General features: G+C 51.8%; 1 protein-coding gene across 1 annotated transcript in view; it reads right to left on the reverse strand.

Moving 5' to 3' along the window:
- Nucleotides 1-3,954: 3,954 nt before the first annotated feature.
- Slc13a2 (solute carrier family 13 member 2) overlaps nt 3,955-12,946 on the reverse strand; it is a 28,303-nt gene continuing 19,311 nt past the window's right edge. Inside the window, 11 exon segments of the mRNA XM_048365716.1 lie at nt 3,955-4,315; nt 4,796-4,933; nt 5,549-5,710; nt 6,836-6,957; nt 7,460-7,548; nt 7,746-7,964; nt 10,168-10,290; nt 10,416-10,587; nt 11,782-11,981; nt 12,095-12,182; nt 12,185-12,230. Of these exon segments, the coding sequence (XP_048221673.1) occupies nt 4,148-4,315; nt 4,796-4,933; nt 5,549-5,710; nt 6,836-6,957; nt 7,460-7,548; nt 7,746-7,964; nt 10,168-10,290; nt 10,416-10,587; nt 11,782-11,981; nt 12,095-12,182; nt 12,185-12,230 (1,527 nt within the window). The 3' untranslated portion in view covers nt 3,955-4,147.

The following is a 12,946-nucleotide window of genomic DNA, read 5'->3' on the forward strand; positions in this document are numbered from 1 at the left end:
TATGTGACTATGATGTGTGTGTGTGTGTGTGTGTGTGTGTGTGTGTGTACTGGTGTCTGTTAGGAAAATGGAGGAGAACAGAAAAGGAATAGACAGGAGTCTTCAACAGGCTAGGACTGTTGCCAGTGAGGGGCACAGAATTCCTGCAGGTATGGAGGTTGTGTGGGGGTGGGGTGGGGTGGTAGGGGTGGGTTTGGGGGTCTGGCTTATATGGGGTCTAAGCAAGGAGGCAGAGGCTCATAAAAAGCTAGGGAGGTGGGGGGCTTTTTGGTTGGGCCCACAATGCAATGTTTACAAGCCAGGGTTAGGTGGATTGCCCTACTTGCATTAGGCAGTCAGGTGGCTTGTGTGACATCTACATTCACCTGGGAAAATAGGATGGAGGCTAATCCTTCATAGTCCATCTTTAGATACATGAAAAGATTGGGAAGAGAGGGGAGAGGCAAGACCTTTACTGTCCATGCTTTTGTATGCACATATGGAGGGAAGGTTCTGGGTGGACCTAGGAATTTATGGCTCTGGACACATGTCTTGGGTGGGGTGGGGTCTCCCTAATTTAGGAAATCTTTCCTGTGCTTATCACATACATTCCAATATGACTGCTCTTCCTCTTCCTTCCCTCCTCACTCCCTTCTTTCTCCCTTCCCTCCCTCTCTTCCTTCTCCCTTCTTTCCCTCCCTCCCTTCCTTCTCTGCCCCACTGCAGTCCCTTAGGTCAGGGGCTCACCCTGCCCCTTGTAAAACTTCATGGCTTTGACCAACCATGACTAATGGATCGGCTGAGGCTCCACCTGTCCCAGCCCTGCCCAGCCCTGCCTCCCTTTGAGATGCTGGGAAGACACAGAAGTTGGGGCTGAGCCCCTCAAGGGAGCTAGTCCTGGGCCAAGGTCTGTAACCTGCTCCAGGTCCAGGGAACCAGAGACTTGATTGACAGTTCTGCTCCTGTAGTTGGTCTCCTGCTAGGCTGGACAGTGGCTTCCCTGGGCTGATTAGAAGGAAGAGGTCATAGGAAATGGGGAAACTCCCTGGGCCTCAAGGGCAGGGGAAACACATGGAAATTTGGGCCTATTTGATAAGCCAATGTGATCTTGGCCCAAGAGAACAAGACTCTGGGTCAAGATTGCATAGCACTACCCTAAGGTACTTTGCAGACGTGTGTGTGTGTGTGTGTGTGTGTGTGTGTGTGTGTGTGTGTGTGTTGGTACTGGGGCTTGAACTCAGGGATCTGGGCATTGTTCCTTAGCTTTTTTACTCAAGGCTAGCATTCTACCACTTGAGCCACAGCTTCACTTCTGGCTTTTCTTGATGGTTAGTTGGAGATGTGTCTCATGGACTTTGCTGCCCAAGCTGGCTTCACACCTCAATCCTCAGATCTCAGCCTCCTGAGTAGCTAGGATTACAGGTGTGAGCCACTGGTGTCCACCTGGGTCTTTGAGGGCAGCTGGACATGCTTCTCTATGCTTCTGATATTTTCACCGATTGACTGAGTCATTCATTCATTCATATGTCAGGCACTGCTCCAGGCCTCATGAAGCTGGGGTGCAGCTTCATCAGAAACTGTCCCATTGTTTTCCAGCCTCCCTGATTTTCTCCAGCATTGATGATCTTGGCAGGCTGGAGATTCTCAAAGGCCCTTACTCCCTTCCCACAATGCCTACCAACCAGCAATGATGGGGGAGTGGGTGCCCAGCAGGGAGGTCACAAACCCTATCCTAGCAGTGCTTTGTCCCATCCACCTGCCACGGCCTGAAGTGAGCGCAGGGGCCGAGCTGTTCAGCTGCCTGTACAGGCCTGACCAGGCTCATGGGCCCTTCCTTCAAAGGCTGGCCTAGTCCGCGCCACTTTATTGCCCAGCTAATGACGGTGATTAGGCCGACAGGTGCTGCCTGCTGCCAGGCCGCACTCCTGCCTACTGAGGAGGGTGGTTTTGGAGCATCTGGTGGAGGTACAGTCTCCCAAATCCATGAGGGCCCTGGCCCAGCCCACCTCTAGAGCCTCAGGTGAGCTTGTGCCCATCTTCTCCAAGAAGGTGGGGCCAGCTTGTCTTTATGTTCTGGGACCTCAGTTTGCACCTGTTCCTCTCAGAGCATGCCTAAGTGGGGGCTGATGAGCTGGGAAGAGTGGGTGAAGTGTGTGAGCCCTGAGAAGCCTTTTCCCCAGCCAGGGCTGGACTGCAGATGCCTGCATAGAGCCCAGAGAGAAACAGTCACACATGCTTCTAGGGACCCATTGTGCCACTGGGTGGGGGGGGGAAGGAGGAGGCTTGCCCCCTGGGGTGGGTCTACTCCCAATTGGAGGACTGTTTCCTGGGGGCTAGGGGTCCTGGTATGGGTGTGGGTAGGACTGAGATGTATGCCTGGGTGATTTATCATGTGTGAGGAATGCCAGCCTGGGGGGCCGGAGAGGGGCAGGGCCGCTCCTCACTCCCCTGGATGCCTGGCATGTCCCATCAGGATCCCCTGTCCCCTGAGGACAGCCATGTTTCCCCCCCCCCCAACACACTCTTCCCCAGCTCTGGGAGAACTGAGCAATAACCCAGTCTAGGGGACCTAGGATAAAACCCCTTCTGATTTTCTCTCTTCATAGTTCAGCCCTTGTCTTTGGAGCTCCAGGCCAGAGGTATATATTTCCTTTATTTCTCTCTCTGAGAGGAGCTGAATGAGACTCTAGGAAACCTCCACTTGGATGAACTTGTTTACATGTTACCATCCCCACTGAGACTTAGGATAGACACAAAAATGACCTTTCAGCTAGCAAAGAGCATTGATCCAAGAATGGAGGGCTGAATGTAGAAGCATCCTTCCTCACCCCACCCCCGAAATGAAACCTCTTAAGTCTGTGGGGGTGCAGTGCCCAGGGAGGGGTAGAGGCAGGATCATTTGAAGTTGTCTGGTTCTGAGGGGTCATTATAATTCTGAGCCTGTTGCTGTGTGTCTAGCTTGGATTCTTCTTGCACAGGCTGCTATTTGGGGGTGAGGGTCCATCTTTCTGGGCATCTTGCACGGGTCAGTCTCCTCTGGTGTGGAGAGACTGGTTTTTCCAGCTGGAGGAAGGGGTCTGTGAGGAATTGGCAGGGGCAGCGGGTTTTATGTTAATGTGCAGGGAGTGCTCTGGGAACCGCGAGGCAAATTTTCCCAAAGGCACGCAGGGACTGGCAGCTCCCAATTAGCCTACTGGTGATGTCAGTGCCGCTTTCCTGGGTGGCTGCGCCCACTCCAAACAGCCCGGCAGGGGTTTCCAACATTACCATCTCCTGTGGGCGGGGGGGGGGGGGGGGGGGGCGGGGAGGGGGTCCGAGGGGGACCGCCAGGCTGTGCCATACCATGAACCAGCTCCAGAGAGAGTGCCTAGAAAGACTCCACCAGACTATTGAAAAAGACTTTAATATGGCTAACACTTGAACCCTCCCCAACAATCCCCTGAGCTGCTGGGGAGACCTCAGTATGCTGGGGCTGTCCCAAAGGCCCAGGGCGCTCCAACCCTGAATCTCAATAAATACAGTGCAAAGGGATCTGGAGAGATGAAGGGCATGCTGGGTTTTCATGGACACACATGCGCGCGCGCGCGCGCACACACACACACACAGTATCAAGCACATATACAACCCCCTCAGACACACACAGACATACCAGCCTTTCTCTTTTTCTCTCTCTCTCATCTTCCTCCTACATGCTGGAGATCAGGCTTTCACAGCTTTTTTTTTTTTTTTTTTTTTTTTTGGCCAGTCCTGGGGCTTGGACTCAGGGCCTGAGCACTGTCCCTGGCTTCTTTTTGCTCAAAGCTAGCACTCTGCCACTCGAGCCACAGCGCCACTTCTGGCCGTTTTCTGTATATGTGGTGCTGGGGAATTGAACCCAGGGCCTCATGTATACCAGGCAAGCACTCTTGCCACTAGGCCATATCCCCAGCCCCTTTCACAGCTTCTTGACAGACACACGTGCACATATGTACACACACACACACACACACACATACACACACACACACACACACACACACACACACGGTTATGAATCCACGAATCTTTTCTTCCACCTCGGGCCCAGGATTTAGAACTTTGGAGTGGCCCTTCTCCTGGTTCAGAGGAGGGGAACAGATGAGTTTTCCTGGATGTGGTCAGGCTGTACCTGCCACTCCCCACCCCCCAATCAGGGAGTAGACATGGTGGAGTTGGGTGGTGTGAGAAGACACTGGCTTGTGTTTGAATGAGCCCAGGAAGGGAAGGTGTCCAGGCCAAAGATGGGGACACTCCAGCTGTTGATGGCCAGCGTGATAACCAGCACCCCAATGATGTTGAGCAGGAATCCTGCACGTGCCTGGGAGAGGATAGCCAGAGTGACTAGGTAGCTGTAGAGCCCCAGCACCCAGCCTACAGGTACCAGGTACGCTTAGGAATCCTTCCATTAGCAAAACTCTCCCTGGAAGTCCTTCCTACCTTTGGTCTAACCTGCAATACTATGTGATGCCCTCACTACTTGTTTCAGGGTGACTACCAATAGGGAAAAGGTGAGGGAATCTTCATGGGTTTTGGGGACTCTGAGTTTTGTTTCCTGTAAATGCTTGGATCCCTGGACCTTCTTCATGCCTTCTCTCAGACCTTGTGAACTGGGACTGCAGGGCTTAAAGAGGCTCCATTGAGGGGTTACATCCCAACCTCCCCTTCTGTACCCTCACTCACACAGGGCCCGATCTCTGCTCTGAGAGTCCCAGTACCTTTCAGCTATTCTGTGGCCCCCTGGGGATGGAAGGACAGGGCAGGAAGAGGACTGGGGCATTTGGGTCTTCCGGCCACTCACCATATCAGATACTTTGAGGCCTCCGAAAGAGAAGACGATGGCGTTGGGCGGGGTGGCCACAGGAAGCATGAAGGCCAGGGAGGCAGACATTGTACAGGGAAGCATGACGTAGAGGGGGTGGAGGCAGATGGCCTGAGCCTGAAGAGGAACAATAGCTGATTGGGTCTCATCTTAAATTCATCTTCAATTCTCCTGCTTCCTTTCTCTGGGGGTCAGCTCCGCCCCCCTCCACTCTGTCTGGTCATGAACCCACCACCGGTGCCAGCAAGCACTTGGGTGACCTAGGAAGGGCTCTGGGGCCTCTGTGGAGGAGATGAGTGTACAGCCCTGCCCAGTGAGATGGAGTGAGGGGAGGGGCCCATAAAACCCATCTCAAAGGGGCTGGGGAGGTGTCATCAAAGGCTGTGGGAATGCGCCCGGCAAGGAAGGGGCTGGGGACGCTCCGGGGAGCAATTTTACTCTGTCACCCCTGGAATGACCAGAACAGGGGCTGGGGTGGGGAGGTGGGTGAGGCACTAGTGAGGCAAACTGGGATTCTCTCACAGTGATGTCACCCAAGGAAAGGGTGATTCAGGGGCCAGAAGACTTTGGGACCCAAGATCTCAAGACTTGGAAAAGGATGGGAACTCAGGGGTCCCCTCCAGGATAGATAAGGAGGAGGCACAAATAGGCTACTCTACTTGGCCAGACAGAAGCCCTGGAGGGGAAGCAAGAGAACTTCCTGGAGGAGGTGTGTCTGCAGGTCCCACTCACCATGGAGGCCAGGATGGGCAAGAAGAGAGTAGTGGTGGCCACGTTGCTAGCGCACTCAGTGAAGGTGGCAACCAGGAGGCAGAGGATGAAGGCGGTGGCCGGAGGGGGCACATCCTGAAGTGGGGTCAGTTTGTCCCCCAGCCACACAGACAGGCCTGATTTCTGTGGGTTGAGGGGGATGGTGTCTATGAGGCAGGGTCGTGTGTGCCCCCACCCCCCAGCCTTTTGCTTTCAGAGGATTTGGGGAAGGCCCTGCTTTTGCCCACACCTCTGTAGCCTCCAGAGTCAAAGGTTCTGAAGGCTGACAGCACCTGGCTAGAACCAAGGGATTCTTGTTGTTCTTGGAATGGCTAAATGAAGAATGGAGCCTCAAATGAGAAATAAGAAATGGGGTGGGGGGAGGTGGGCAAGAGTCTCCTTGGGAAATCTGGGGCTTGGTGAGAATAAAAGCCCTTTATCCTCATTTACTCCTGCAATCCCTTCCATCCTCCCCAGCCTTGGCTCCGTGGGTTGGGACCAAGGGGATCCTATTTCTGACAGGGAGGGGAAGTGAGGGTGGGGGTGTGGGGAGTGAGAGGCCAGGAAGAGGCTGACAAAGTGGGAAAAAGCTCTGAAGTCTGGTGCTGTGAACGTCTGTATTCCAGGCTGTAAGGACCTCTTGCTAGATGTGCTAAGGGCACTGGGAATTCTCTTCCTGCTGTCACACAACAAGGAGTTTGGCACAGTCTGTGGATGAACTAACCACAGATCCAGGAGTCCCCTGCCCTGTGGCAGCTGCCTCCTGTTGACACTGACTGAACAAAGCCAGAACACAAATGCCTAGGGCTGAAGTTTCGATGATTTTGCTCTTCTTAGATGGAGGCCCTATAGAGAAAGATGCCCTGGTCCGCAGACCTGGCTGGCTGTGATTAGGGCGCTCCCTGGTGGCTATAGAAGGCATTGTAGTGGATTCAAAGTTACTTGGGTGATGGGGAATTCCCTGACCTGGTTGAGGGGTTGGCCAGTTTGATTGCTGAAAGCAGGACCCACCCACTAGAGAATCTTGCCTTCTCTTTGGCTTTGAGAATTGAGCTAGGGAGAGGCCGCTAGGATTTTGTGTTTCTTCCTTCTACCTGGAATGGAATCGCCAATTACAACCCTCTAGTTCCTGCAAAGGCTCTGCCGACCTTGGGGGTTCTTAAGTGGGGATCATGCTTCCCTTCTGTGGGAGAAGGAGGACCCCCCCCCCCCACTTTTGGCTGCAGGGTTTCCCTCAGATAGACTGGAGAGGGGCCTGGGATATCTCACCTCACTGCCTTTGGCCAGGGCAAAGCCACCACCCAGCAAGAACACTATATTCCACGGCATCTTCTCATGCACTGTCTTCCAGCTGAGGAGGGCAGGAGGGGCCTTCAACTTCCCTGGCTTGTCTACTCCCCAAGCAGAGAAGGATGGGTCACCAAGGGCCTTCAGGCTTTCCTTCCCTCTCCTTGGGGGCCTCCCTGAGTGGATGGGTCCCTATGGGAGTTTAATGCATGCAGGAAGGGTCCTTTGGTTCTGTAACACCCAAGACTTGGTCCCCGAGTATGTGTATCCTTGACAGGTCACCCTAGTCTCTCTGGGCTTTGTTGACTCCTGCCAAGTGTGGTCAAGAGTATGCCCACAGACTGGGAATGTGGCTTAGTGGTAGAGTGCTGGCCTAGCATGCATGAAGCCCTGGGTTCGATTCCTCAGCACCACATAAACAGAAAAAGCCAGAAGTGGCACTGTGGCTCAAGTGGTAGAGTGCTAGCCTTGAGCAAAAGAAGCTCAGGCCTTGAGTTCAAGCCCCAGGACTGGCCAAAAAAAAAAAAAAACAACAACAATAAAACAAGTATGCCAGAAGATAGGGGATGTCTGGACACCCTTTCCTGTCCCCAGTCAGGGGATTACCTGGGTCCTGGGTCAGCCCTGGGATTTTAGAAGGTATGATGAACATAATCATACTGATGAAGATGGCCACTGTCCCATCAGATGCCATGCTGTGGGTGGGGCAGGGAGGGCAGGATTAGTGGCTGGGTCACCAGAGCGATGGAGAAGAAATCTCCTTCCCCGGATATGCCCGGCAAGTCCCTCCACCAAGTTATCTCTCCGTCTGCACTCAGGGCCCCCACTCCCTTCTCTCTTTCCCCAGCACTGAGCCCTATGGAGCTCCCTTCCTTTCCCACTAGCCACTTACCTTTCCCCATCATCATTGGCAAAAGCCAGGTTACCCCAGCCAGGGAAGAAGCCTGGCTCCCGAGTGAACCAGAGCAGTACCAGGGCGACAAAGAGGACAGTGATAACTTTTTCTGCAAAACTCATAGGGCCCAACAGCTTGTACTGATCCTGGATGACTTGAAAAGCTGCTTGCTTTCGCTCTTCCTCCCGTTCCCCAAAGCCAAAATTCTTCCGGAAGCTGAAGGTAAAGGGCAGAGATAGCTCATGAGGAGCTTGAACTAGACAGGGACAAGGTGCTTTCAGTAAAGGCTGAGGCCTACAGAGGCCATCTTGGGGTCAAGCCCTGGGTCCTTCTAGTTCTTTAGAAGAATTAAAGAGAAAAGGTAGGCTCTAGTGGCTCTTGCCTGTAATCCTAGCTTCTCAGGAGGCTGAGATCTGAGTATCAAGGTTTTCTGGGCAGAAAAGTCCAATAGATTCGTAACAACAATTAGTTACCAAAAAGCCAAAAGTGAAGGTGTGGCTCAAGTAGTAGAGCACTAGCTTTGAGTGAAAAAGCTAAGGGACAGTGGCCATGCCTTGAATGAAAGCCCTCAGTATTGGCACAAAATAAACAAGACTCCAAGAGAAGGTCATTGGCTCTCGATTAGAAGGCTGGCTTCCCCTGCTTGGTTCTGTTCCATCTGCCCTGACGACTTCCTTCCCCCAAGTTGTCTTTCATGTTGAGCCTTCTCTTGTCTGGGGTGAGGAGACCCTAGTAGCGCTGACCTCTGGCCTCCTCCAGGCCCTGACTCACAGCTCCCCTCTGGAGCAGCCCTCCAGGAAATTCGTTCTTCCCTCTTGCCTGTCTCTGGGTACTCCCTGACAGTCTCAGCCCCATCCACATTGTTCTCAGTGTCAGAGGAGGCTGTGGTCCACTTCCTTGTGCTGCTTACCTAACTCCTGTTGACATTTAACTTTTACTTGGATGAGTCTCCCCCTCCCCTACTGGATTAAGAGTTGTTCCAGGGCAAAGATCAAGTGTCACACATCTTTGACACCCCTATGATGCCCAGCCCATGCTCATCTCCTCAACAACTACTTTGCCTTTTCCCATCCCCCAGCCTTAACCCAACCTCCTTGCATCTGCCCAACCAAGGGATTTGTCCAAAGTACAGCAACAATGCTGAATAACTTGCTATGGCTACCCTCCGTCTGGGAAGGCAGTACGAATAATAAATTATACCACAGTAACATGCATACCACCACTTTGGTTCTGCATGCATTAGAGATATCAGCAATCAATGACAGACTGAATTTCAGCTGAGCCTTAGCAGAGTCTCTAACAATCTTCAATACAGAGCTCTAAATAGTGACTAAAGAGTATTTCAAGGTTGAAAGTAGAAATGAGCTCTACCCATTATATTTGGTTTCAAGAACAAGGTTCTAACTCTATGTAGCACACGAGATGAGATCCTCTACGAAAATCCCCGACTGTCTTTTGAGCTTAGTACCCTCACACCCCCCTTTTTACTCTTTGTGTTTCAGTCTCCCAGAACCAGAGTTTCCCCAACTTCATTGGACACTTTCTTGCTCTCTGCTATGGGAGTTATTCTGTCTATCTAAAATGTCTTTATATATGACTTCTTTCAGTCCAGCAAGAGTCAGTTCAAGCCAAGCACTGGTGGCTTCTGCCTGTAATCCTAGCTATTCAGGAGGCTGAGATCTGAGGTTCATGGTTCAAAGACCAATCTGGGCAGGGCAGGTCAAAATTCCTGAGATCCTTATCTTCAACTAACCAGAAAAAAAGCTCAAAGTAAAGGTGTGGCTCAAGTGATAGAGCACCAGCCTTGAGCAGAAAAGCAAAGAGAAAGCATGAGGCCCTAAGTTTAAGCCAACACACACACACACACACACACACACACACACACACACACACGGATTAGCTCAGACATTATCTCCTGCAAAAGGCTTCTAGAATCCCCTCTGTCCTGTGCCCCTCCATCCTCTGTACTTCCCATTGCCCTCGCCCCCACTATTCATCAGCTATCATTTGGCAAACTACAAGGACAGGAACTTGGTCTGACACCTGACAGCTAGTATTCTTGGTGCCTAGCACAGGGCCAGGCATGCTTCTAGGACTGACCATATTTAAAGTACAGTGCTTAGCACTTAGCTGAGGACCCTGGAGCATTATGGGAAGGGTCTTAGCCTGGGTAACAGTAGGCACACACTTTATTCCCAGCACTGGCAAATCTAGTTAGGATCCCTCCGTGAGACTCAATCTGCTGATTGGGGGGTAATTATCTCCATCCGTTAATTCCCTGAAATGGGAGGCCAAGTGCGCTGACAGGCCTCAAGAAGAAGAGGCCTGCTCATGGGCATGGTTGCCTTCCACATCTGGACCCAACCAGTGGTCTGAGCTGGGAGGGACCTAGGCTGCTCTTTTCCATTCCAGCACTTACTTGAAACCCAGGAAGAGAACCTGCAGCCACAGCCACGCCAGCAGCAGCAAGATGACCATGGTGGGAAAGGCAAAGCCGAACCAGGAGGCAAAGTTCACCACTTTGGGGTTTTTGGGGAAGAGCCTGAAGGGACATAGGCTATTGTGTGGCCTTGCCTTGGCAATTGGCCAACCCCATTCGCCTCCCAGGGAGAATGCAGGCACCCCTTCCCACCCATGTCACGTTCCCCGACACGTTCTGCCACTCACGAGTCCACCTGGCCTTGAAGCACCAGATTGGGGGTGGTGCCAGTCAGTGTGGCGATGCCTCCGATGCTGGCTGAGTAGCAGACACACAGGCTCATGCCCTGGGTGAAGCGGATCTGCTCCTGGTTCTTCTGAGACTTCTGCTCCAAGGGAGCCGGTGTGACCTCGCCATTATCTGGGAACAAGGGATAGAGGAGCATGGCTGAACCCCAGATCCTTGTGGGGCTGGAGCCTCAGGCTGGGAGTACTCTCAGCCATCATAACCTGATCTAGTCTGTCTTGAAAGAGGGAAACTGAGCAACATAGAGGAGAAGAGGATTATCTAAACCAGGCAGGAAGGATGGAAGCTAGTCCTGGCTGTCTATCCGGACTCCCACTCTATTCTTACTAGAGTGACCAAGCTTCTTGGATGGCCCAGGGCTGGGGGGAATTCCTAACACATAAGTTGTGTTGTTTTATTTTCATATTATTTATGATGGAGATTGAACACAGGGTTTTGAATCTACATCCCCAGCTCGTGGGTCTTGGCATTTTAAAACCAGGAAAGCTGGCATGCCTGTAATCCTAGCTACTCAAGAGGCTGAGATCTGAGATTCAAGATTCTGAGCCAGCCTGAACAGGAGACTCTGTGGGACTCTTATTACCAATTAGCCAGCCAAAAGCCAGCTGTGGAGCTGTGACTTGTGGTAGATTGCCAGCCTTGAGTCACGAAGCTAAGGGATTGTGCCCTGGCTCAGAGTTCAAGTTCCAATATGGGCACAAAGTTAAATTAAATAACAAAAAATAAGCAGGGGGCAGGAGCTGGAGAGGGGGGAAGGTGGGAGAAAAATGAGGGAGGAGGTAACAAATTTGATTGAAAAATGTACTCACTGCCTTACATATTAAACTATAACCTTTCTTTGACAATAAATAAATCAATTTAAAAAACAAGCCGGGCCCTGGTAGCTCATGTCTGTAATCCTAGCTACTCAGGAGCTGAGATGTAAGGATCACAGTTTGAAGCCAGCCCAGGCAGAAAAATCCTTGAGACTCTTATCTCCAATAAACTACTAAGAAAAAGCTAGGAGTGGCACTATGGTTCAAGTCTTGGCACAAGCCTTGAACAACGAAGCTTAGAGACAACGCCCAGGCTCTGAGTTCAAGCCCCAGGACCAGCAATAAAAATGATAATGATCATAATAAATTAATTAAACAACAAAAAATAAAGCCAGGAAGTTCCAGGCAATTCAGAATAAGTAGATCTCCTACAATGCCTCTTGCTCCCTCTTCTCTTCCCAGAGGCTCCAGGGTGACTGCCATTGAGAACAGGTAGCTGACGAGGTCTTCCCCAAGAATGGAGAGATTGGGGCCGGGTCTGGCTCATCTCTTACAAGCTTGGTCACCTCCTTTTGGGGACTTGATTCCTGGAGTTCGAACGTGGGATTGTCACTGCCCTCCTCGATGTCATTCTTCGTTGTGTGCAGCTGCTCCAGGACTGCATGCGCAATGGGTACCATCATGGCAGTGGTGGCTGTGTTGCTGATCCACATGGACAGGAAGGCCGTGACCAACATGAAGCCCAGTATCAGCCTAGGGAACAGATACATAGACACACTGGCATTCTAGTTACCCTTCGGGGACCAGAGGTAGCCCCAAGTACCACATGACCCCAGGTTTCCTTGTGCTGGTTTGTGGGGACTCACAGGGCAGGCCGCACCCCGATGATGAGGAGCACCTGGAGAGCAATGCGTTTGTGCAGGTTCCAGTGCTCCACTGTGATGGCCACCAGCAGCCCCCGAAGAACAGGATGTTGGTGTCCTTGAAGTACTCTATGCAGACCTGGGGGGCAGGAACAGGTCTGAGATGCAGGAAAGGCCACTGGGGTTTCCCACATGCTCCTCTCTCTCTGTCTTTCTCTCTGTCTCTCTCTGTCTCTTTCTCTGTCTGTGTCTGTCTGTCTGTCTGTCTGTCTCTCTCTCTCTTTGTGTACTTGGGCTTGAACTCAGGGCCTGGGTGCTGTCTCTTACTTTTTCCACTCAGGCTGGTGCTCTACTACTTGAGCACAGCTCTATTTATGGCATTTTTGATGATTAATTGCAGATAAGAGTCTCATGGGCTTTCCTGCCCAAGCTGCCTTTGAACATCAATTCTCAGATCTCAATTTCCTGAGTAAGGCTTTCAGCACGGGTCCCCTGGCAAAGTGAAAGGCCATGTCCTTGGGTGGGCACCAACCATACTTTCAGCTTTCTACAGAAAGATGGAGATAAGAGTCTCTCAGATTTGCCTGCCCAGGCTGAATTCAAACCTTGATGCCCAGATCTCAGCCTCCTGCCTAGCTAGGACTAAGATTATAGATGTGAGCCACCAGTGCTTGGATCCCTATTCTTTTTGTGTTTTGTTTTGTCTGAGAATCAACTCAGTATCTGACACTTTTGCTCATTGGCTGGTACGCCATTACCTGAGCCATGCCCCGAACCCCTTGCTCCATCTGTTCTTCCTAAGCTCCTTCTTTCTCCCCTCAAGATGGATAAGGGAGATATTTAAGCTTGATTTCA

This window comes from Perognathus longimembris, chromosome 17, assembly GCF_023159225.1.
Source record: "Perognathus longimembris pacificus isolate PPM17 chromosome 17, ASM2315922v1, whole genome shotgun sequence".
In the NCBI taxonomy this organism is placed as follows: Eukaryota; Metazoa; Chordata; class Mammalia; order Rodentia; family Heteromyidae; genus Perognathus; species Perognathus longimembris.